Source organism: Neophocaena asiaeorientalis, unplaced genomic scaffold (genome assembly GCF_003031525.2).
Source record: "Neophocaena asiaeorientalis asiaeorientalis breed wild unplaced genomic scaffold, Neophocaena_asiaeorientalis_V1.1 scaffold29, whole genome shotgun sequence".
Lineage (NCBI taxonomy): Eukaryota > Metazoa > Chordata > Mammalia > Artiodactyla > Phocoenidae > Neophocaena > Neophocaena asiaeorientalis.
In genome coordinates, this window is record NW_020174423.1 from 5,697,522 (window position 1) to 5,722,263 (window position 24,742).

At 39.3% G+C, this 24,742-nt stretch overlaps 1 protein-coding gene across 1 annotated transcript in view; it reads right to left on the reverse strand.

Moving 5' to 3' along the window:
• The window catches only part of CPQ (carboxypeptidase Q), a 465,560-nt gene that overhangs the window by 356,112 nt on the left and 84,706 nt on the right, over positions 1-24,742 (reverse strand). Inside the window, exon 3 of the mRNA XM_024756593.1 lies at positions 8,285-8,752. Within this exon, the coding sequence (XP_024612361.1) occupies positions 8,285-8,717 (433 nt within the window). The 5' untranslated portion in view covers positions 8,718-8,752. The remainder of the gene's footprint in view (positions 1-8,284; positions 8,753-24,742) is intronic.

The following is a 24,742-nucleotide window of genomic DNA, read 5'->3' on the forward strand; positions in this document are numbered from 1 at the left end:
AGACAGGCTCTCAATAAATGAGTTCCTTTGCCCCCTTCCTCCTCATTTCCAATCCTGATTTGATGCTGAGAGAGGGAATTTGCAACCTGTGACATTTTGGAATCAGATCCTTCAGCTGATCCCACACCCCCAAACTCTAAGTATCACCTGTGGATACAGGCTCCTAAGAGCACTTCTGCTCATACTGCAATTAGATATCAGACAAAGATTAAGGCCTGGGGAAAAAAAAAAAAAAAAACAGTGAAAATGCTGTTTTCCTGATGAGACCAAAGGAGGAAAAGAGGACAGGTACAAATAACTAACTATCTGATGATGGGACCTTGCGCGTAAATTAGTTAGCATCTCACTAAGAAATGGATCAAAGTATTGGTTGTAGAATGTCTTCGTTTGGTGGCTGTGCTGGGAGTATGCTGGAAGGCTGTTTTAGGTTTCCATACGATTAGACCAGTGAGATTTTGGAATAAGCTTAAGCTGTAGCTTTCTGATCCATGTTGCTGAAGTTTTCAGAAAGAACTGACTGGTAAACAACCTCATTGTGACCTGACTGATGTTTATTTATCCTTCTCTTTCCTATGCGCCTTCACTTCAGATGCAAACCAAAACTTATTGTTATTTGGATATGACATAAAGACCTATGGAAATCACATGAGGCTAAAGGAAGCTTGAGTATAAATAAGTTTTGTTGTTTTTTTTATTAAGTTTTTAAATATCCTTTTCAAATGTGTGATATGTATCACAAATCTACCCATCAGGTCAATAGCTATTTAATATGCATTTGTATCACATTACTAGGTATAGCACTAAATGAGATACACAGATAAATAAGATGTGGCTTTTACCCCAGAGGAGGTCACAGTTTCTCAGAAGAGATAACCGTGTGAACAATCAACTACAGGAAACTGTGATCATTGTATAATATAAGCAAACAAAGTGCTACGAGAATGGAGATGAAAGAACAATTACATTTATTTAGGTTTACGTTCAAGAAAGACTTTAGAGAAAAGATCCACTTTAAATGAGTCTTTAAAAATGAGCAGGGATTTTCCAAGCAGAGACGGGTCAGGTTGGGTTGGGATTAGGGTTGGGTTAGCAGAGCTCCAGGAAGCAGTTTTTAAGTCAAGGAAGTATGAACACATCCAGGCAAGAGCAGCTAGGACCATGGTGTGTGGCTAGGGAGGAACTAGACACAAGCCTAGAAGCACAGCCTGGGGTCACTTTTTTAAAGGTCATAAGAATTTGAGCTATATCCTGAACAGTGAAAAGATTTTAAGAAAGGGAGTGACATAATGAGATCTATATTTTACAAAGACAATTGAAGCAGCAGTATGGAAATTGATTAAAATGAGACTGGAGTCAGGAAGATCAGTTAGGAAGCGACTGTAACACTGTAGGCAGGAGATGTTAGGTCCTCAACTCTGATGTGAGAGTGAGAATAGAAAACTGGAGTCATTTGACATTTAAGTCTTGGTGACCAACTGAATGTTGGAGTGAGATAAATGGAAAGACTCAATCGTTCAACGAATATTTCTCAAAACTTTTCTGTGTATGAAACATTACGTTAAGAGCTAGGGCAGAGTTTCTCAACTTCAGCACTACTGGCATCTTAGAATGGATAATTATTTGATGTGGGGGAAGGGGAAGGCTGTTCTGTACACTGTGGGATGTTTAGCAATATTCCTGACCTCCACCCACTAAAGGCAAGTAGCACCCCCTCTCAGTCATGACCATCAGAAGTGTGTCCAGACATTGCCAAATTTCCTCTAGGGAGCAAAATTATCACCAGTTGAGAACCACTGAAACTGGGATCTCTGATTCTGAGAGGCTTATTATCTGTAGAGAAATGCTTATGACATAAGCAAGTATAGGGCACAAGCAAAGCAGAAAGGAGGAAGTTGTCAATACTTCCTTGGGGGTGAGCAAGCATAGGAAATGTCTCCACAGAAGAGGAGACATTCAAGCTGAATCCTTAAATAAGGGCGTTCCTGATAGGGGACAAAAACATGAAAGCAAGATACCATATCAGATACTAGCAGAAGTTTGAGGCTCTGAGCCTGAGCTCTCGGCGGTTGGTAATGTCATTAATGAATATGAGAAACACAGACAAGATGCTGAATTTGTGGGGCTTGCAGGACATCCAGTAGTCCTTGGAAATGCAAGTAGGAAGTCTTCTCCCAGCTCTCCACAGAGAGCTCACAGAGCCCTAACCCGGGCACACAAGTAAACTAATACACACTGTAATACTCAAGTCTAGAATTGGAAAGTTTAAAAAATTCGCTCTGGTTACATAAGGAATCCATAGCACATGCCTAGGAGAATACTGCTCTTGTGATCTTGTGATCATCTTCACTGATCCCTTGTGGATTCTCAGAAAAACCACAGCCTTTCTAACCTAGAAAGATGTTACAGATTCATTTGCCAGCCATCTCTCATTTTATAGGTGACAAAATTAAGGCCCATAGAGATTAAATGACTGGGCCAGAGTCACACAACTAGTAGGTGGCTAAACCAAGGATATGACATGGGTCTCCTGGGAGATGAGATCTGCACCTGTACCTAGAGGTCCCTTTATGCAGACTTTACCCTATCTCCTGTGGGAATTTTTCCACAGCTGGTCCAGCCTAACTCTCCAGTCTCCTTAGAGCTTAAAATAGCCCAGTTGCCAGACAATTGTTTATCTACCTTGAGTTCCATGGAATGAAGAATGGGGTGAAAGTGAGTCTTGGGACACCACAATAGATTCCAGCGAGTAAAATTCACTTCCCCTGGGTTTTTAAGGGCCCAGGAGCCATCTGTAACTTGGCTCAGCTTTCCCAGGCAGAGAGCCAGGGAAGAGCAGGCCCAGTTACAGAAACAAGAAATGAGGATACAAAAGAAAGGAAAATGAGAAAGAATGTCCAAAGGTACAGATACCAGTAACACCTGCAGTATAAGTACCAGCAACTTTTGAGACAGATCTGCTTCAGTCAAATGGATAAAAAGGGAAATCTTATAAATGAAAATAACATTAAAATATCTGTATGTGAGGCAATACAGTCTAATGACTAAAAGCACAAAGTCTGGAGTTTGACAGTGGTTCATACCTGAACTTGGTCTCTCACTAGCTGTGTAACCCTGGGCAAATTACCTAATCTCTTGTAGTCTGGTTTTCTCATTTGTTAAAATCAAAACATAACAAAACAAACAAACAAATAAAGATATTGATAGTTAGGAGGGCTAAAAAGGAAATAAATATGTATGTATGCTGGTGTCTAACACAGATTAGTAACCACAGAAGGCAATTAAACAAACTCCTGGTTGACAATATAGAACCCAAGCTGAGGGGTCCCTAACACCTTAGAGGACTCTACCACATTCACACAGCCTCAGAGAGACCAAAACTAGCCGTCCCAGTGGTTCTTCCAGAATGGTACAGTGAGAAACTTGGCAGATCTTCCTCCCTACAAAACATTTAACTGGGAAAAAATATTTTTAAAAAATCACTTACAGTCTCTCAAAACTGTCCTAAGGGCATACAGCAAGTGGAGAAACATTCATTCAAGAAAAGATACTAAATCTAAGTTAGAATAATGAGAGTCTGTAGCATTTGGTCATCACCTGCTTCCTTCTCCCATCGCCAACTGCACGTTATAGAAACTCTATTATGGCCACTCCACTCCAAGAGGACTAGGTCCCCATTCCTCTACCCAGCCCCTACTTGTATGGTGGAAGTCCTACCCCAAGTATAGCCATGAGAAAACTGGGACCCTGATCACTGCTATCTTAGCTCATTCATAGGCAGAGGTCTCATGCTGGGAGAGGCAAGCTGAAAAGACCAGTAGCTACCACCATCCCCTTCTAGCACCTGCCAGGGATATCACTCTGGGGAAGCAGGCCACTATCACTATGCCTAGCTCCTGGGAACTCCCAGGGAAGAGGCAACCCAGGAGGATGAAGAGCTTTGCAGTTCTTAACCAGGGTAGTGACTTTATTTGGAACAGAACACAAAGAATCCCATGCCTAAGGGTGTTGTTGGAAATGATGGAGAGCTTGGTAGAGAACAAGTTAGGGGGTACTGGTAGCTTTATGATACTGCTAACAACAAGCAAAACGGCAAAACAATCAGAAGTTTAACAAAAAGAAACAGGGAGGAAAAAGCGACCAAGAAAAACCCTCCCTGGATCACAATAAACCCTGGGGGTTGGGAAGGCTATCCACATGGTCCTACTTAGGAACAATCAAAAACTGGACATGGGTCAGATTGAAAACATTTTCCAAGCGGCACACAGATCCATCAACAAAGGGCAGAAGCCTTACTGGCACAAGAGGCTCAAGCACAACCTCTAACCAAATACTGGCTGAAAAATACGCTATTCTGACACAGGGGGAAATATGATTAAGCTAGGCTTAATAGATAGATTGATACAGATTATGCAATCTGAAGAACAGAGAGAAAAAGAGTGGAGGAACAATGAGCAGAGCCTCAGAGAAATGTGGGACACCTTTAAGTGCACCAACATACTCATAATGGAAGTACCAGAAGGAAAAGAGAACGAAACAGGGATAGAAAATATATTCATAGTAAAAAAAAGCTGAAAACTTCCCGAATTGATGAAAAACATTAATCTATACGTGAAGCTCAAAAACCTCTAAGCAAGATAAAAGCAAAGAAATTCCCACCTACATATGTCAAAATTAAAATGTTGAAAACGAAAAATAAAGAAAAAAATCTTGAAATCACTAAGCGCAAAATGACTTGTCACAGGAGCATACCTCATTTTATTGTGCTTTGCAGATATTGTGTTTTTTACAAATTGAAGGTTGTGGCAACCCTGTGTTGAGAAAGTCTATTGGTGCCATTTTCCCAACAGCATTATTTTTTATTTAAGGTATGTACATTGTTTTAGACATACTGCTATTACACACTTAATAAACTATGGTATAGTTAAACATAACTTCTATAAGCACTAGGAAACCAAAAAACTCATGTGACTCGCTTTACTGCAATACTCACTGTATTACAGTGGTCTGGAACCAAACCAAATATCTCCTCGGTATGCCTGTACAGGGGAATTCCAGTAATATTAACAGCTAACTTCTCATCAGAAACAATGGAAGTCAGAGGACAATGGAATGACAAATTCAATGTGTTGGAAGTAAAAAGCTGTGAATCGAGAATCTTATAACCAGTAAAACTGTGTTTCAAAAATGAAGATTAAATAAAGAACTAAATATGGATGAAAGCTTAGAGAATTCTCTGCTAGTGCACTGGCTTTGAAAAACAAACTAAAGAGAGTTCTTCAGGCAGAAAGCAAATGACACCAAACAATAATCTGAATCCTTATCCTCACAAAAATAAAAATAATTGTAAGTGGATACTATAAATAACTGTATGCCAAAAAATTACATAATTTGTATAAAATTAATAAATTCCTAGAAAGACACAAACTACTAAAACTGACTCAAAAAGAAATAGAAAATCTGAATAGATCTATACCAAGGAAAAATATTGAAGTAATAATTAACAATCTTTCCACAAAGAAAATCCCAGAACCAGATGGCTTCACTAGTGAATGCTACCAAAAACTTAAAAGAATTAATACCCATCTTTCACAAACTCTTCTGAAAAACAGAAGACAACATAATACTTTTCAACTTATTCTTTGAGGCCAGAATTACCCTGATACCAAACCAGACAAAGACATCACACAAAGAAAATAAAACTACAGGCCAATATCCCTTATGAATATACATGTAAAACTGCTCAACGAAATACTAGTAAACTGAATTCAGTAACATAGAAAAAAAGATTATACACCATAACCAAACGGGATTTATCCCAGGAATGCACGGTTGGTTTAACATCTGAAAATCAATTAATGAAATACATCCAGTTCAATGGGGAAAGAATAGTCTTTGCAACAAATGATGCAGAGTCAACTGAATGACCACAGCAAAAGAAAAAAGTTGGACTCCTACCTCACACCTAAAATTAACTCACAGACCTAAATATAAGAGCTAAAATTATAAAACTCTTAGAAGAATAAATAAAACTCTTAGGAATAAATCTTTGTGACGTTGGTTTAGGCAATGGTTTCTTAGATATAACACCAAAAGCACAGGCAACAGAAAAAAAATTAGATAAATTGTGCTAATTCAAAATTAAAGACATTTCTGCAGCAAATACTACCATCGAGAAAGTTTTTTAAAAAAAGCCATAGAATGGGAAAGAACCTTAGTAAATCACACTGATAAGAGACTTCCAACCAGAATACATGAAGAGCTTTCACAATTCAATAATAAAAATTCATACAGCACAATTAAAAACTGGCCAAAGGATGTGAGTATACATTTCTCTGAAAAAGACACACAAATGGCAAATAAGAACATGGAAGGATGCTCAACATCATTAGTCATTAGAGCAGTGCAAATAAAAACCATAATGAGTATCACGTCATACCCACTAGGGCAGCTGTAACCAAAAAGACAGATAACAAGTGTTGACAAGTATGTGTAAACGTTAGAAAACATCAGTGAAAATGTACAATGGTCCAGTCACTTCGGAAAACAGTTTGGCAGTTCCTCTGAAAGTTAAACACAGAGTTATTATATAACCAAGCAATTCCACTCCTCGGTACATATCCAAGGGAAATGAAAATATATGTACATACAAAGACTTATGCATGGATGTTTATAGCAGCATTATTCATAATAGCCAAAAGGTGGGAAAAAACCACAAATGTTCATCAACTGATCAACGGATAACTAAAATACGGTATATCTGTAAAATGGGAAATGATTCAACAATAAAAATGAATTAAGCACTGATACATTTTACAACATGCTACATGAAAGAAGCCAGTCACAAAAGAAAATATAGTGTATTATTTCATTCATGTGAAATATGCAGAATAGGCAAAATCCCTAAAGACAGAAAGCAAATTAGTGGCGACCTAGGGCTTAGGAGGGTGGTAGGAAAGGGATGGAGCATAACTGCTGATGAATATAAAGCTTCTTTTGGGGGTGACGAAATGTTCTCTGATTAGATAGTGATGGTGGTTGCACAATTCTATGAGTATATTAAAAACCACTGGCGTGCACGTTTCAAATGGGTGAATATTATGGTATGTGAATTATATCTCAATAAAGTGTTTTGTTTTGGGGGTTTTTTGGCTGGGCCGTGAGGCATGCGGGATCTTAGTTCTCTGACCAGGGATTGAACTGTTCCGTACCCCCTGCAGTGGAAGTGCACAGTCTTAACCACTGGACCCCCAGAGAAGTCCCGATATCTCAATAAAGATGTTTTTAAAAAGCTGACCATCTGCTTCTCTACTGGGTGTTTCTCTTGGCATTAGAGAAGGCCAAAAGTTTCTATAAACTTTTTAAAGAAGCTCAACTAGATTTTTTTGATAAACTAAAGTTGACCCTTGAACAATGCAGGTTTTAACTGCACAGGTCCACTTACACGTGGATGTTTTTTCAACAGTAAATACAACAGTACTGCATGATCTACGGCTAGTGAGTATGCAGATGCAGAAACTCACGGATACAGAAGAAGCAAACAGTATAGATGGAGGGCTGACTGTAAGTTATACAAGGATTTTCAACTGCGTGGAGGGTTGGTGCCCCAACTCTCACGTTGTTCAAGGACCAACTGTAGTTCCTTTGCCATAGGAATATAGTCTGTGAATACATGCACAGTCCATGAATAGTCGAATACCAACTGATAGCTCACTGCTGACTGGTTTTATATCCCTGATCTAAGCATTTACATTGTCTGATGCGGCTGAGCCAGAGTGCTGATAAGTAAAGATAGAACTCCACCCTAGACAACCCCTTGCATTAGAGACCTCAGGTTCTGTAAAAATAATTGCCTCAAATCAATTCAGTGTGCAAGGCTCTGTCCCATATTTCATTAATTCTAAGAAATTCTGTACACTGAGGCCACTTGGAAGAAGTCATACTTTTTATAACCTATTTACATATATCTCAATTCTCTACAGAATGATACTAATGTTATATACTAGATAGAAATTATTAAGTGATACAGTTCATAAGTATCATGGACCAATAGCTGTAGATGCTTCATTTTAAAAAGTGACACTTTCAGAAAAGAAAGAGAGGAAAAAAAGGAAGAAAAAAGGAGTATAAGAGTGAAGAACTCAAGCCAATGGAATGCAAAATGATTATATCTTCCTCTTTATCACCCAGTTATAATATGAATCATGCACACTATAATCAGTTATGTCACATGGCATTAGTTTTAACAAAGAACACAGCAAATTGACTTGAAAAGGCAAAATAATACCTTCTGGGGGCGTCCCAATGCTGCTGCCAAGACCCAAAACTGCCATCTTGTGAATTCTCGGCTCCAGCATCACAGCAGATTCTTCTCCCCTTTCCCAGTGGGGTATTTTGACAGGCTCCAGGTGGACATTCTCCAGCCCATCTTCCTGCAGGTTTTGCTGCATGATTTGGATGGCTTTTTCTAGGCTCTTGGAACCACTGAGCCTGGGTCCAACAGTGTCAACCAGAAGTGCCAATCGCTCATAGGATCTGTTCCGGGCTTTCCCATAAACAGCAAGGTTGATGATCGCTTTAGCAACATCTCCATAGCGGGCTATTTCTTCTTTTATTTCTTGAAAAGTCCTCTGAGAGATGCCATTCCCATAGACAGCTTTCCCAGAGTTCAGGGGTAAAAAGTGAACAACACCAACAAATACGAAGACGTGGAACTTCATTTTTTTTCCCCAGTCTGTTTTCTTCCTAAAATAATCTAGGTAAGTAAGAAATATGTGTTAGGGGGAAAGAATCTCACAGCTATCTGCCCATAACCCAGGGACTGCTTTTCAAACAGGATTCCCCTTCCCTCTTCAACTGTTGCCCAATTTCTACCATCAAATTCAGGCACCATAACTCCCAGGAATGAAGAAGAAAAGAGGCGATGATTGGCCTTATTGACAAGGTAACATGTATTAAAATCACAAAATCACATGTTACCTAGCAATCAGTTTAAAATATGCTAAAAGATTAAAATAAGAAGATAACTAGGAAAGAGAGGAAGAAATAGAGGTAGCAGTGATAGGGCTAGGGCAGTGTTACCCCTTCCTCTAAACACAGTATGATCCAAATGTTTCAGAGTTCCCTCTACCTGATATGCTCTCTCCTGTTTGCCTATTGAACTTATCCTTCGAGGCCCTTTCAGAGATGTCATCTCTTCTTGACGCTCTCCCTAACCCCAACCCTTCCACATTTAATCCTCACAACAGTTCTATGAAAGTTTCTTTTTACTGCCTTCATTTTAGAACTGAGGATCCTGGGATAGTGAGAGATTAAGTAACTTGCCAAAGACACACAAAGGCTTTCCAGCCCTAGAGACCACGCTGTAAACAGTGCTAAAAGTATGTTTGTGGACCCATGCCAGTCCACAATTGTTTTTCACAAGTCCACGAAAGACAAACACAAAGATTAAGAGTAAACATAGTCAGTAATGTGCAACACAGTAGCCAATAGTCCAATGTGGTTATTACAATTTAAATTAAATCATCAGCTTCTCAGCCATACTAGCTGCATTTCAAATGCTCAGTAGCCACATGGGCTAGTGGCTGTTGTACTGGGCAGCACAGAAAGAACATTTCTATCATCATAGAAAGTTCTGTTGAATAGCACTGGCTTAGACACCTTTATAGATAACTGACAGAACAACTATACATCTGTCAAATCTAATGACTAAAAAATGATGCTTCATTTTACTTTTCTACTTCACTATTATATTTTTCAAAAGTATCAGTCTGCAACAAATTTAAAAATCTGGTCCTTCACCACAGATAAATAATTTGAGAAGCACGGTCATAAACTACTATATAAGTATAAACTCCAAATTCAGGGAGCATACAAGGCCTTTCAAAATATGGTTCCAACAACCACTTCAACCTCATCTCTCTACCTGCCCCTCTAGAGTGAACACATTTTCATTCGCATTCTCATTTCTTCTCTCTCTCCCTCTCTCTCCCTTTCTCTCTCTCTCACAGGCACACACACAGAGCACTTGAAATGTGGCTAGTCTAAACTGAGATGTCTTGTACGTGTAAAATATACACCTGATTTGATCTTCAAAATCAATTACTTCATACTTAAGTGTAAAAAAGAACATAAATATTTCAGATATATTGGATTAAATAAAATACATTATTATTAATCTCACCTATTTCTTTTTACTTTTTAATATAGCTATTAGAAATTTTTAACTTACATAATATTTATATTGGACAGTAATGTTCTAGCTGCACTGAACTGGACCCTGTTCTTCAAATACCCAGGCCCTTTTATAACTCTGGGTCTCTACATATGTTCATTCCCTTTTATTGCAAGGCCCTTCTCTTCACCCTGGCAAACGTCTATAATGAGAATGCATTAAAAATCACCTCTTCTGTGAAGCCTCACCAAACAATACCCCAGAGGTACGTGCACCATTTTCTGTGTTTCTACCATAAATAACTATATTATCAACAAATATATTTGTTTATAAATCTGTCTCTCCTGCTCTCAAAGTCAAATAGGGTAAATTATTCATCATTGTACCCATATATAGGCACTCTATACCTTTTTAAGAAGGAATGAATAAGCATTTAATCTCTCTAGGTCTCACCTCCATAGAGTATAAGAGTACTACTTATCTTGCCTCCTTCACAAGGAAGCTGTAGGAATTAAAATCTTGCGATCATATTTTAAATATTTTGAAAAATTATAAAAACTATACATTGCTGCTGCTTTCTTTTTTATTATAACTACAGGTGACCCTTGAGTGACACAGGTTCGAACTTCCCCGGTCCACTTCTACACAGGTTTTTTTCCCATAAATACTACAGTACTACAAGATCTGAGATTGACTGAATCCGTGGATGCAGAACCAGATATGGAGCGCTGACTATGGGACTTCGGCATCCACAGAGGATCCTGGAACCAATACCCCTCCTTGTTCAAGGGTCAATGCATAGGTTTTTCGTTTCTACAGTTACCATACTGATGCTTGTTTTAAAACCTAAATTTTATTAAGCAATCAAAATATTTCACCAGATTGCAATTTATTCTTGAAAGTACATTTTTCCAATATATTTGGAAAAAATGTTCTTGGGGCAAAAAAAGAAAAAAAGGTTAATAAGCCATCTATTAATTGACACTAAACACAAGTATCTACTTCTCATTAAAAGTTCTGTAAGCCTTCTGCAACCATTAATTAACGATTTCATAATACATTTCTAGTGATGGATTAGAATCATATTATGACAACATTGTAGAGAACAGGAGAGCTTAGGGATCCCTAGTCCATATCCTCGTTTCACAGAAAGTTAATCAAGGCCTGCGTTGTGATTCCTAGGCAGCAGACAAACCAGCAACTACAATTAACCAGGTAAGTGGACCAGCTAGCACATACTTTCTAAAGGATTAAGAATAGTTTTCTTCTAGGAAACTCTATGCATTTACATATAATAGAAATTCAATGAAGGATACCCAAATGCAGTCTGAGAAGCAAATACCTATAATAAAATACATGTATACAGAGTGGCATCAGAACAAAGAGAAGAACAAAGGGGATCATGAAAAGCTATAGAGAAGACATAACATCTCAGGACAGGCTCAAGAAATGGCTCTGCAGGCAGAAAAGAGTGAATGGTATCCCTCAGAGCGCCACTAGAACATCATCTGTATGTCACATCCTGGTTAAAAGATATGTCCAGAAAATAACAGTGCCTGAGTCTATCATCTTTACATCTTTTTGTGTATATGTCAATTGAATTAACAGATAACACATCATTTTGATAATAATATTTAATGCTTCTTAACATGGTCAGTTAAATTAATTTTGACTCTAAAAAATGATACAATTACTTTAAAACAGAATTCGTATCTGCGAGTGTTGTTCTGAGTATCTTAACTATACTGTTTCTTCAAATCCCACAAGTGCAATAAGTGCTTATTTTTAAAAGTAGGTTAATTTAAAAGGTGATGGTTTGTTACCTTTCAATGGATCAGTTTTTCCCTGAGTATAAAGTTTACTAAGATCAAAGGCACAAAACAATGCATTACATGAGATATCACCCAGAACACTTGACACAAGTAAACACTAAATACATGTTAGTTGACTCTAAACCTAGTTTTCTCTGGAATATAATCTCAAAATTACCTATGTAATTCTTGGCTAGAATGCATAATTATATATCTCTCCAATGGAGCACTACAAGAATCTTTTTTTATTATTATTACTTTTAGAAAGGTACATTAGTCCAAGATGTGTTTTCAGTAATAAAGGGTAGAAAATAATAACTAACAGCCTATATTTGGGGAGGTAATAAAAATGGAACAAGATATTGCTATATCAAATTCCAGTCGAGAAGAAAACCAAAATATAATATGTAATTTTAAAACACAGGGACTATAGGTAATTTGTACAAATCTGATACATAATTTGTACATTCCTAGCAAGAAACAGAGGATTATAATAAAAATTAAAATAGTAAAATATACAGACAGAATAAGATTAAATAAAAGCCAAAAATGAAGGACAACTTGAAGAAATTCTCTCCTAATTCACAGATTTAGGATCACCATACAACAAGAAATTCATTCTAGAACTGGAGTCAATCCAAGTGAGAGGATGATCAAAGACACCAGTATATTTGCATGAAAGGACTAAAACACTAGCCCTCCCCAGTGTGAAAAGACACACCAAAAGTAGAACTATTTTGTTGCATAAAATCAAGAAGGGTTTGGAAAACATGAATACAGATTTACTCGCCATATCTTTTCATACTTGTACCAGGGAATAGCCCTAGTGGCTCAGAGCTAATTTTAGGAAAATCAGAATGTACAGTTTTACACAGTAAGTGATAAACATGTAAACAGTTTCCCTAAGAAAAAAAAGAGGATTTGGATAAAATCATGAATGATACAGTCATTGGAGCTGAACCCTTTTAAATCTACCACACAACAGTGGCACCACACTGACCTAAGTATAGTTTCCTATGGGATCACCAGGAGGGTTTGCTGATCGGAAAGACTGTTAGTCTGCCCTAGCTCAGAGATAGAAAATGTCCCTATACAGTCATTTCAGTCAAATAAAATTAAGCAAGCTATAGTATTTTTCTACAGTCTGCAAAGGGAGCAAACAATTCTACAGTGATCAACAAAGACAAATAGAATTACTGATCTCAAACATTTCCCCTTTATAATTGCAAACGGTGCTTTGTTTTGGGTCGTAACTTCATTTCTCCAGTCATTTAACAAAAATGTATTGAGCACCTTACCTACCAAGCACCAAAGACACAATCTATAAGATAATGTCCATACCCTCAAAGAGCCGCGAAGTATAATAGACAGACAGATAATGTGAAAACCCTACAACTGAGGTGGTTACAAGCTTCTGTGAAAACAAACTGGAGGAGGGGATTAGGAGGAGATTCCTGATGGCGTGTGAAAAAGGCGAGAGTGGCACTGAAAGAAAGATAGCCCAAGAGCAAAAAACAAACCGTGCAAAGACATGGAGGCTTTACAAAACTTGGGCTATGGAGAAAATGGCAAGGAGTTGGATGATAAGTAGGGGGAAATGGTGGAAGATACAGCAGTGATGCAAGGAATTATTCCCCAAGGTCTGACTAAAAAGGTCTACTGTGTGAAGCTTCAAAGTGGAACACAAACCCCCAGGGCACTGTAACAGGGGACTTAATGAACAGTTCCCACCCCTTATGCAGCCAGGAAAAGGAAAGAAGGAAGGGACTGAGGGAGAGAGGGAGGGAGGAAAGAAGGAAGCAAGGAAGGAAGGAAGGAAGGATAGTTTTCTTTCTGATCTTCACTATGACCTGCTCCTTAGCACAAAGAATCCACACAGATTCCACATCAGGACAAGGCCAGCATGTGAAGTTCCTCAAAATCCCCAAACAAGCCACTACTTATTACCTATGTAGTTATTCCTTGGAATTTTCACAGAGGGAAAAGTAAACCATGGTTACAAAAGACGCATTAGTCAAATAATTCACTTACAAAGACACTCAAGATTTTATTTATTTAAAATCCCTAAAATACTAAGAATAACTCAATTGACCAAAAAAAAAAAAAAAAAAAAAAATCAAGCACACTCGAGCAAATTATAGGACACTTGAAATGTCTAAACTTAAAAAACACATTTAGCAAAAAAAAAAAAAAAAAAAAAAAATCTAGCACACTCGAGCAAATTATAGGACACTTGAAATGTCTAAACTTAAACTGTAAAACATTTTCTTAAAATACTCTTTATTTTTATACACAGAAGGTTTGAAGTCATTGTCCCTCTACTTGAATTCAAACTGGGGGAATATTAAATGTTATACTCTTCAAAATCTTAAACAATTATTTTTAAAACTCATGCTGTATCATGCCTTTGAATTCAGAAAGTTATATATTCAAAGGAAACTTTGGAGCACTATTTGAAAAAAAGACTTTCTTTTCATATATTGTGTTCATGATCCTACAGATTATCTTTTTCACAAAAAGAGATAAAATTGAAATGTCATTTTCATTCTTTTCTACTTAAATTTGGAAGGAAACTTAAGCAAAACCAACTTTTCTTCTGCTGTGAATTACATTCTAATAATAGGTTTATATTTTGAGGAAACAAAACAAAACCCTTTGCTTCTATTTCTAAATCTTTTTCCTAAAATATTATTGTTTGAAAATGTCTCAGGCTATGATAGAAATGCCAGGATGAATAGACTAAGTGACATGGAAAAGGACACAATGAAAAGAGAATGTGCTGAAAGACAGAAGGAGTAAGATTTAGGGACTGAGATTTTTATTGACTTTTTTATTGTGTCACTTTTTTAAAGACTGCATATACTACTTACATGAAGACTTAGATATTTCCCCTAAACCTACCATTGCTAAAAAGGATTCACTGATATAAACTTAACTCTTCATCTTCAGCCTAGATTGTGTAACAGATATAATGGCCAGAAATGCCAGATCCTAGCTCTGACACTGGCACAGCGAAGTTCACTTCCTGACTCCCACTGACGCTCCTAGATTTATAATAATTAGCCCTTTAACCTTCTTAAGGAAGATTCTTTCCTTTATTAAAGTCAAAGTTCAAACAAGAGTGGGCTTCTACTTTCCAAAGCTTATATCCCAATTATTCATTCAGTCCTTCAAGAAAGCTCACTGAGAACTTACTATCTGCCAGGAACTGTGCAAGAATTTGGAGAAGGTATAAAATTAAGCAAGACTCAGTTCCTACTATTAGTAGGCACTGTTAATTATTTAATCTCCATCCCTCCCTTTTCTTGCTAACCAAACCTGGATTTTATTTGGGGTCAAAGTTTCTAGCCCGATTAATCTAGGCCAATTGTTCTTAATATGGATGGTAGCAGTCCTAGGAGATGTTCTGTATATGCATTTGGGGGGGGGGGCATTTTTGGTTGTCAAAAAGGTATGGAGGTCCTACTAGGAATTACTTGGCGGAGGCCAGGGACACTAGACATACTGCTATGGGCGGGGGGGAAATCCTGTCTACTAAGAACGCTCCGATATTCCATAAAGATTTTTTTTAATGTGAAAACCTATTATTTGAGACTTGACCCTAACTCTATTGTACATACAAATATGTACAAAAATGGTTCCCGTGCAGTTTTAATGCAAGTTGATTTTTTCAAAAAGCAACTACCATGTATATCAAGGGAGGACTATATGTGTTTTGTTCAGGATTTTACCAAGAGCTGTTCATCATTTCAGTGAAACACCGATGACTACGCTGCCCCTGGAACTGGAAACACTGTCACCACGCCCCTGGGCCCGTCTGCATTTGTTGCTGTCACATTCACCATGCAAGCACCTGACTACTTCATTATGTCAGCTAGTGCAGTCATGCCTGGGAATGTATGTTTTGAAGTACTTTATTATAAAGTACTTTCCTTTAATGGTTCCTTTACATGACAGTTAGGATAGCACACTGATTTACTTGAAAATATGTGGAAGCATATTTATTATCTATGATGCTTAATTCAGGATAATAAAGCAAGCATTACAAATTATTTGTTTTGCTTTTTTGTTTTTTAAAAGAGGCATTGCATCTAATAGGATGGAGAACTAGTGATTTAAGTGAATTCAACAATTCTCTTCCTCACTCTTCCAGCCTACCTTTTAGCCAGAGGAGGCCCTGTGACCCAGTTCTACTCAAAGATACTCAAATAGAAGCAGCTGACAAGAAAATGGCCACAATTCTAGAGCTGCATCAGCTACTTTGTAACCATGAGGGCAAGTCCAAGAGTACTGGTCCTGACATCACTGAGCAGCTAAACCAACACCAGCACCACCAATTTGTCTGTTACACGAGAAAACTAAACTCCATTTGTTATAGCCACTGTTAGCTGGATTTTCTATTCCTTATAGCTGTGATTACATTTCCAACTGCTATAGTACTTTCAGGGCCTCTTGGGGATCCATAATTAAATACAGTGTTTATACTAACCAACACCATAAGTGTAACAGAGAACAAATCTGACTCCATATTGGATCTGTTTCTTTTACTTTAACCTTCCTATTCTATTGCTTTTGCTTCAAGGTAAGAATGTTGCCTGTAGCCTGAAATATACATGATAGCCCATTCTCAAGGTTCTGACCTTTAAAGGTTTGACACTTTTCCTTTCACATAGAGATAAAAAGTTGCAGAACAGAGAATAACACTTGTCTTGTTGGAGGTTTACAGGAACACTGTGACCTGATCTAAGAGGGCAGCTGCAAGGACAAAGGATTCCGACACCAAGAAGTTTGCAGCAACCAACAACACCCCCTCCCTTTTGAGTATAAGAGAAGCCTGAATTCTGACTCCGGTAAGACAGTTCTCTGGGACACTAATCCACCACCTTCTTGGTCTACTGGCTTTCCAAATAAAGTCACTAGTCCTTGCCCCAGCAACTCTTCTCGACTGGTTGGCCTGTTGTGTGGCGAGCAGTACAAGCTTGTACTCAGTAACAAAAGCAAGGCGTAGGAGCCGGCATATGGTCTACCTAGACTTCCCATGTGCACCTGAACTCTAAATATCCAACACCAAACTCAGAATCTTCCCTTCCAAACCTGCTTTTGTTCCCCGCCTCCAGTCAGTAAGTTAGAAACTGCTGTGTGTTGTTGGATTCTTCCCTCTCCCTCAGGGAAACAGGTGAACAGCTGGCAAGTCCTGTAACTCCACCTTCAGATTCTTTCTTTACCCATTTCCCTCATCTCCACACTTACTATCACTCCCCTAGCTCAGAACCTCATTATCCTTCATCTGAAACCCTTCCTCTTACATCTCCCTGCCTTAAACTCGGGTCCCTTTCCAATCCGTGTTTCATGCTGCCACCAGCTTTATCTAGGGAACCAAATCGAATGACTCTTTGGCTGAAAGCATCTGTTGCCCTGTTTACTGTTCAGTGTTCTGGATGTGGCTTTCCTCATGATCCTTCCCTGTCGTTCCCCTCCCCTCCGATGGTGTAGCCCTAATAGGTGTTTACCATTCCTTGAAGTCACAGAACACTCTTTACACCTAATTTTGCTCTGCCAGAAATGCCCTTTCATCTTTTCTCCACTTGGAGAAATCATGATCATGACCAAGGTCCTGCTCATCTGTCCCCAGCTCCAGACAGAGCCATTTGCTGCCTTTTCAGTAGTGCACCGCATGCCACATGTCTTTGTGTCTGTCACCCTGCTGGACTATAGACATCACTTAATAACAATAATATTTTATTTTATAAAATTCACCAAGCACGTTCTCTGAAAGGAATGTGTTTTGTATACTAAGCAAATAGCACAATATCTGTCAACAAATATTTATAGAATAAATGAATAAATTCATCAAACAAGTAGTTATATTTCACAACAGAAGTATACGGCTCTGATTCATCACTTTAATGATTACTTTTCCTGCATCAGACACTAGAGTTTGTGCCTTTAAACTACAGCCTATTCACAACTTTCTTTCATAAAGGGAGTCAAGAGACCTGGGACTGGGTCCTGGCTGTCCCTCTCTAGACGCATGGACCTTGAACAATTGATTCGAAGTCTCTCTTTATGTGTTAAATAAAGGATTGCATTCCAGCTCTAACATTCTATTATGGATTTTCTTAAATATTTAATATCAATCACACTTTTCTTTACACCCCATATTAGCACGTGAATAAATCACCTTATCCCATTTTGTCTCCTCCCACCAGCCAACTGAAATTGAACTCACAAAGGTCATTAAGGATGCCCTTGTTCCTAAATCCAATAAAAACATTTCAGTTCCTATCGTACTTAACATCTGGAACACTTAACATTGTGGACAGCCTCTCCTTTTCCAAATACTCTTCTTTTTATATTTCTACTCTCCTTCCCAATCTTTTTTGTAGGGTCCCTTTTTTCCACCTATCCTTTAAAGTTTATTATTTCCTAGGGCTTTCTCCCATGAGCCACGATAGTAAGGCTTCATTAAATGTGTCTGCCACTTAACATGTCATCCTGAATAAGGCATGGGCATTGAGGAAACAAGGGAGGAGGACTGACGGAAGAGAGACAAATCCTAACAGCTGTGCAAAGAACCCAGTGTATGATGTTCCTCTTTCTTCTGGCAGTTAGTACAGTAACAGTGGGTTAGTGAGTTCATTATTAGAGCAGGGCAAATGGTACACTGACTGGCAGTCCCGTTCGCACAGGGAATCCCAGGAGCTCTGGGATGGAAGGTGTGGGAGTAACAACCTGCTGAGAGAGGTCTACCAGTAGACCTTTCTCCTCCCACTGGCCACACTGAATACCCATGGCCCCTCTCTACAGACGTCAAGTGACCGTCCCTCTCTTATCCTGTCTCTTCCCACCAGGATAAGCCAGAGGACTGACTCACTTTGTGTCCCTGACATTTTACGGCTTACCAGTGAGCAGTTTTGGGAAATTGTAAGAAAATTAATTGGGCTCACTTTGTTCATTCTTTTTCCAGACTTCTTCATCCCTTTCTTGAATATATAAAACAATGAAGCCTAAATTCCTACTGTTCAAAAGTAGGCATCTTTGTCACACAGCCGAATGTAACTGACTTCTGACCTGCATCATTATGGGACGAAGAGGAATAAATGTGAAGCTCCCTTATGTGCTACTTAAGTGAAACCATATGATTAAAATTCCAGTAACTGAAATCACCCATGAATCTAGGACAAACTTCGTATTCTTGGCTTGCAAAATCCTACTGAAACCCCAAATGTGTGTGAGATGGCTCTTGGTCCCTTTGTTAGCTGAGGATGCTGAGCTGACAGTGAGGGTGGATGCCCTTGAGAACAGAGGTCCCTGATCTGTGACTGCCACATGTGCACACATGTGCAGTCGGTGGCCATACCAAGGACATACAGTCAACAAAAGTACCGACAAATCACGAAGAATGCAGTTCATACCCTTTGGGGCCGAATACAAAGCAGGTAACCACAGACGTAAGTAATTCTGAGGCCTTATGATCTGAGAGAACTGAAAAAGCAGACAAAAGGACATGGGATTTTAGTCTCATAAAGTCCCAGTTTTCTAGAACTTGGACCCCCTAAGAGTGATAATAGGAAGTGCTTTATTTCTGTCAATAAAACCAGTGAAGCATTTGTCTTCGATCTGGTGATACTACAAAACTATTACAAGGCACCGCAGCCTCTTCCAGAGGCAAGGGAGAGAATACAGCCCTCCTTGAATCAGACAAAATACGGAAGTCTTCTAGAGACTCAGCCTCAGAAAACTATCAAGCTAGAGATATATAGATTTAATTACTCGTTGCCAATATAGGTTTACAGTAAATTGACTGTATTAATGTGTTTTTATTGCTAAAGAGCACATTTCCCCCATGTATCTTCCCCTGAACTAGTTAATAACAAGTTCCAAGGAACACTCTGGTAGAGATATTAGTAATTTCCTTCAGAACATGCCTTTTAGTTTCCCTCACTTTAGCCAGGCTCCCCCATTCCATAAACAAAAAAGCAGAAAGACCCTCGTTGAATCTTGCTGCAAACACAGTTCTTATTACAGCCCAAGCCAGGGAGGGCTGTTCAGCAAGTCACTTACTGCAAAATTTGCTATTAAACCCGTCAAACAGACATGTATGAAAACGCGGCCTCGCTAAACAGCTGTTAGGTTTCACAAGCTTAAAAAGAAAATACCATCTAGCTCTACACGGTTAGCTCAACAGAGACTCACCATTCGGTTTTAAAATCTGATCTGCCGGTACACTTTTCCCTAAATCCTAACATTTGCTCTCTGCTATGAGATGGCTGCCACACGGCACCATCAGCAAACATAGGCTGAGTGCGCGCACACACACTTGACAACAGTGTGTGCTCCCTCCTCCTGAAATGGGAGCATGTAGCATCTGTTACTTCAGGCTCTCGCACAGGGAAAAGAGCACCTCTCGGTCGTGTAGAGAGGAAATTAATGCACAGATCCCTTCCTGTCCCAATGGTCAGATATTTATCAAAGGTGGCAAAAGAAAAGAGTTAAGGCAAATAGATTCACAGTAATGGAGCTAAAACAATTATTCAAAGTGCTTGATCGGTCAATGTAAAATAAAACTCTCGTAGCACTCCATCAGTGCACAGCCAGCCAAATTATCCTGTGGAGAAGGAACATTCATAAAACAAGTTTTCTCCAAAGTGGAGAAAGCAAGGTGATACAGCAGATGTTTGATAGCAGGAAATGAAAAAGGTAGTTTTAAAAAATAAAAAAAAGGAATTAGCAAAACACTTAGAGAGAGGTGAGTTTGGAGTGTGGAACAAAGACAGTGGGGAAAATATATCCCAGTCCAGAGGTGAGAAGGGAGGAGAAAAGAACCATAAGGAGGCATGGGACAACAGCTGAGAGAGACTTTTCTTAACAGGCAATTTCTAAATCCAAAGAGTAATTTTTTTTAAAGATAATCACACTTATCAGGATACTGTATGATTTAAAGGATCATGTAGACAGACTTAAAGGAAAAATTCTTGGATCCCAGATAGAAACCGCAGAAGAAAAAGGGAGAAGAGAACCAGTTACCTCTGGGGAGAGACGAAAACAGCTTGGGAGGAGGACAGAGAAATAAAAGGTACCACAGCTTGTCTCAATTTTGGTGATTTTTTTCCCGATATCTGACTCAAATGATGAAAAACCCATAGTCAGGTCACTCAAGTCATTGTTATGGGAAATGAGGTGAGGAAACACTAAGTTGGGAATAATCGCCCATAATTGCCTAGAGGTCTACTAAATCCGCGAAGGATCAGACTATTTCCTAAATGCAGTGTGTTTTGCGTTTGATTTCCCTCCAGAGGATGCAGGAAATTGTACCCTTTGAAACAGATGAGAAGTTTTGGATAACATCAGATTCTCTTGGAAAGCCCCCGGGGTAATGAGTCGGCAGCTCGCAGCCTGCACAATAGTGTCTGATATGTTTAGTAGCAGATGAGGGGAAGTTTGTTGTGACAGCTGTGCAGAAAAACAAGTCTGAAGGTTAGGTGGATTTGCAACATGAGAAGGTGGCTTGGGCTTGGAAAAAGCAAAGGCTCTCCAGATGGGAAGAGCACACAGAAAAATGAACAAGAGAAAACGCAGAACAGCAGAAGTAAAGGTGCCAGTGGTATGGAGTTCTTGGCACTGTTTCCACATCAGAAAGGCCTGCTCACCAGTCAGAATGTCTCACAAACACAGTTAGTTGTACCACTCACTTTTATGGCAGTTAAGGCCTAGCCAAGCGTGGGAATAATGTACTACTTGCAAGATACCTAGAAACAGAGTAAACTTGAGTTATACTCGAAGATGATTCTCCTCTCTGCTCGTCCTCCCCTGAGACCAGCATCCAGGCCTCTGTTCTCTCCCCTCTGTCCCTAAGGCAATCTCCTCTCACGCTCCGCATAGATGATGGCTGCTGCCTGCCCTCCCCGGCTGGTGTTCTGTTCAGCACAGCCCTCGATGCTACATTTGTTTCCCATCTTCCCTCTGCCACCACTACTTGCTCAGAGGCCAGCCACTTCCCTAACGAAGTGTCACAGGCAGGACAAGAAAGACCTTGTGTTGTACATGAGTATGGTCCAGACGAGCATCAGAGGGAAAAGACCCTAATGAACTGGAAGCAGGAAGATAAACACCAAGTGACAGAGATGGTGGCTGAAAACCCCCCAGATATAACCTCTCTGTAGTCTGCTACGGAAGTCAAGTTCCTGGCTTGATGCAGGCAGGAGGGAGGAAAAAAGGAAGGAAGAAAACCATACTGACCCTCGCCCTAGCAAATGATTGGGCTACGTGTTTTCATATATATCATCTGATTTAACCCTCATAAAGCAGCCACTGAGGGAAATAATAATTACTTCCAAAACGGAGGTTCAGAGAACATAAGTGATTTGCTTATGTGATTTGAGTGATTTGCTCATTGTCATTTGGGTACTAAGAAGCAGAACTTTTCCTCTGCTTCTTTGAAGAGATAACACTGCCTCAACTTTTTTTTTTTTTTTGCGGTACACGGGCCTCTCACTGTCATGGCCTCTCCCGTTGCACAGGCTCTGGACGCGCAGGCTCAGCGGCCATGGCTCATGGGCCCAGCCGCTCCGCGGCATGTGGGATCCTCCTGGACCGGGGCACGAACCCATGTCCCCTGCATCGGCAGGCGGACTCCCAACCACTGCACCACCAAGGAAGCCCTGCCTCAACTTTTGGAAAGCCTTTGCCTGACTTGAGAGTTTGGGTTGGGTGATCCTCCTACAGGTCCCAGTGCTACTCTGTCCCAAGTACAGAGTACATATCATGGTACATATCACTCTGCATTATAATTGCCTGCATTATAATTGCCTGTTTCTCAATCTCCACCTCTAGGCTGAAGGCTCACCGAAGGCAAAGGCTGTGGTTCAGTGTTCCTCAGTGCTAAATACAATGCCTGCTCGATACGTGCTTGAGGGATGCTGGCCAGAAATGAGAGTCCCCACCCCATGCTGTCTCTAAATAATAGTGCCTGGAATTTTAATTTAGCCAAGTGCTTAGCAAAATGAAAAAGAGAAGTTACAAAGACTAAATGTGTCCTACTTTCAAGCTCCACTGTATAGTCTCAATGGTACTAATGCTATTATGTGGAACATGGTTATGGACTTGTGAAAGAATAGGGTGTTTAAATGCAAGTGACTATACAATACTGCAGTACTTGCTATTCCCTGGTTGAAAATGAATGTTAGGTGGAAATGTTTATGTCTGACAGTAGTTTTTTTCCAGGTTCTTTTCTGTAGAGTACTAAGAAACACTGGTAAGCCCTGCTTTCACTCTTGGAGTCCCACAGACACCAATCATTCACACTCAATATCACAACTTCAAAATGTTTAATGTGCTCTGAAGTTTGGTGGGTTCTTTCTTTTAGAGATGGAAACAAGAAGAGAGCCAAATTACCTTAGCCCATGTTTTTGGAAGACATTCTGGTTTCTGCACTGTAGAACCTATGCAATTGTTCCAGCAATCCTATTCCAATGCCTGTTTCCAAAGTAAAAAATACATGACTTGACAACCAGGAATGTGTGTATGTACTAAGTCCAAGTCCAGAGCAGAGTGGCTCTGCCTGAGCTATCACCCCTGATGCCCCATCAATTAGTAACGTCTAATCAACCCACAAAATCAGAGAAAAGAGGTCAGCCGAACAACTAAGTCCAGACTGAAGCAAATCTGCTTCTAGTTACTTTTCTCTCTTGTTCCAAACACATCTAGGTACAGACTTTAATAAAGGCATGTGCAAAGGCTGGTTTTACTGAATTCCACACCCAGTGGGGATAGAAAATCGTGGACTTAAGTAGCCTCTAGCAACTAGAACCAACACTGAACATGCATTTAATTCAAAGGTACCGAACTCTACGAAAAATGCTCAACCTTTCTCAATTTGTCTTGGCATTTTGTGGTTCCATGCTGTATTCCAGGGCTACCAACACAATAAGGAGTCTCTTCTCAGTCTCCTGACTGCCTGGATTGGGTATTTCCTGAAGTATACAAGAAAGAGTCACTCGAATGCTGCTGGGACAGTGGAAATTCTAATAGGCCTGAAAGCTGATTGCTATACTCTTGTATTTTTCACCTTATTCTTTGAGTCTTCATACCATTAGTCCAAGTGTTTTCAGCCACTGTTTAAAGCAGGTTTGTTGAGGTATAATTAACATACAATAAACTGCACATATTTAAAATATACGATTTGATAAGTTTTGACATATGTTTAAATTCACGGGACCATCACCACAATTAAGATAATGAACATATTCATTCAAACTCCCAAAAGTTTCTTCATGTCCATTGATAATGCCTCCCTCCTACTCCACCTTGAACCCTTTTACCTTTGGCCCAAGGAAACCGCTGATCTGCTTTCTGTTAATATACATTAGTTGGCATTTCATAGAATTTTGTATAAATGGAAGCACAGAGTATGTATTCTTCTTATGTCTGGCTTCTATTACCCATCATAATTATTTTGAGATCCGTCCATGTTGTAACATGTACAAATAGTTCATTCCTTTTTGTTGCTGAGTAGAATTCCATTGTCGGAATGTATCATAGTTAAGGTATCCAACCATCTGTTGAGGGATATTTGGGTTGTCTCCAGTTTAGGGCTGTGACAAATAAAACTGCCATAAACGTTTGTGTAAAACTCTTTATATGAATATATGCCCTAGTAACAGAATGGCTGGACCATATATGTATGTTTAACTTTTTTTTTAACTGCCAAATTGTTTTCCAAAGTGGTTGTGCCATTTCACATTCCCACTAATGATATATG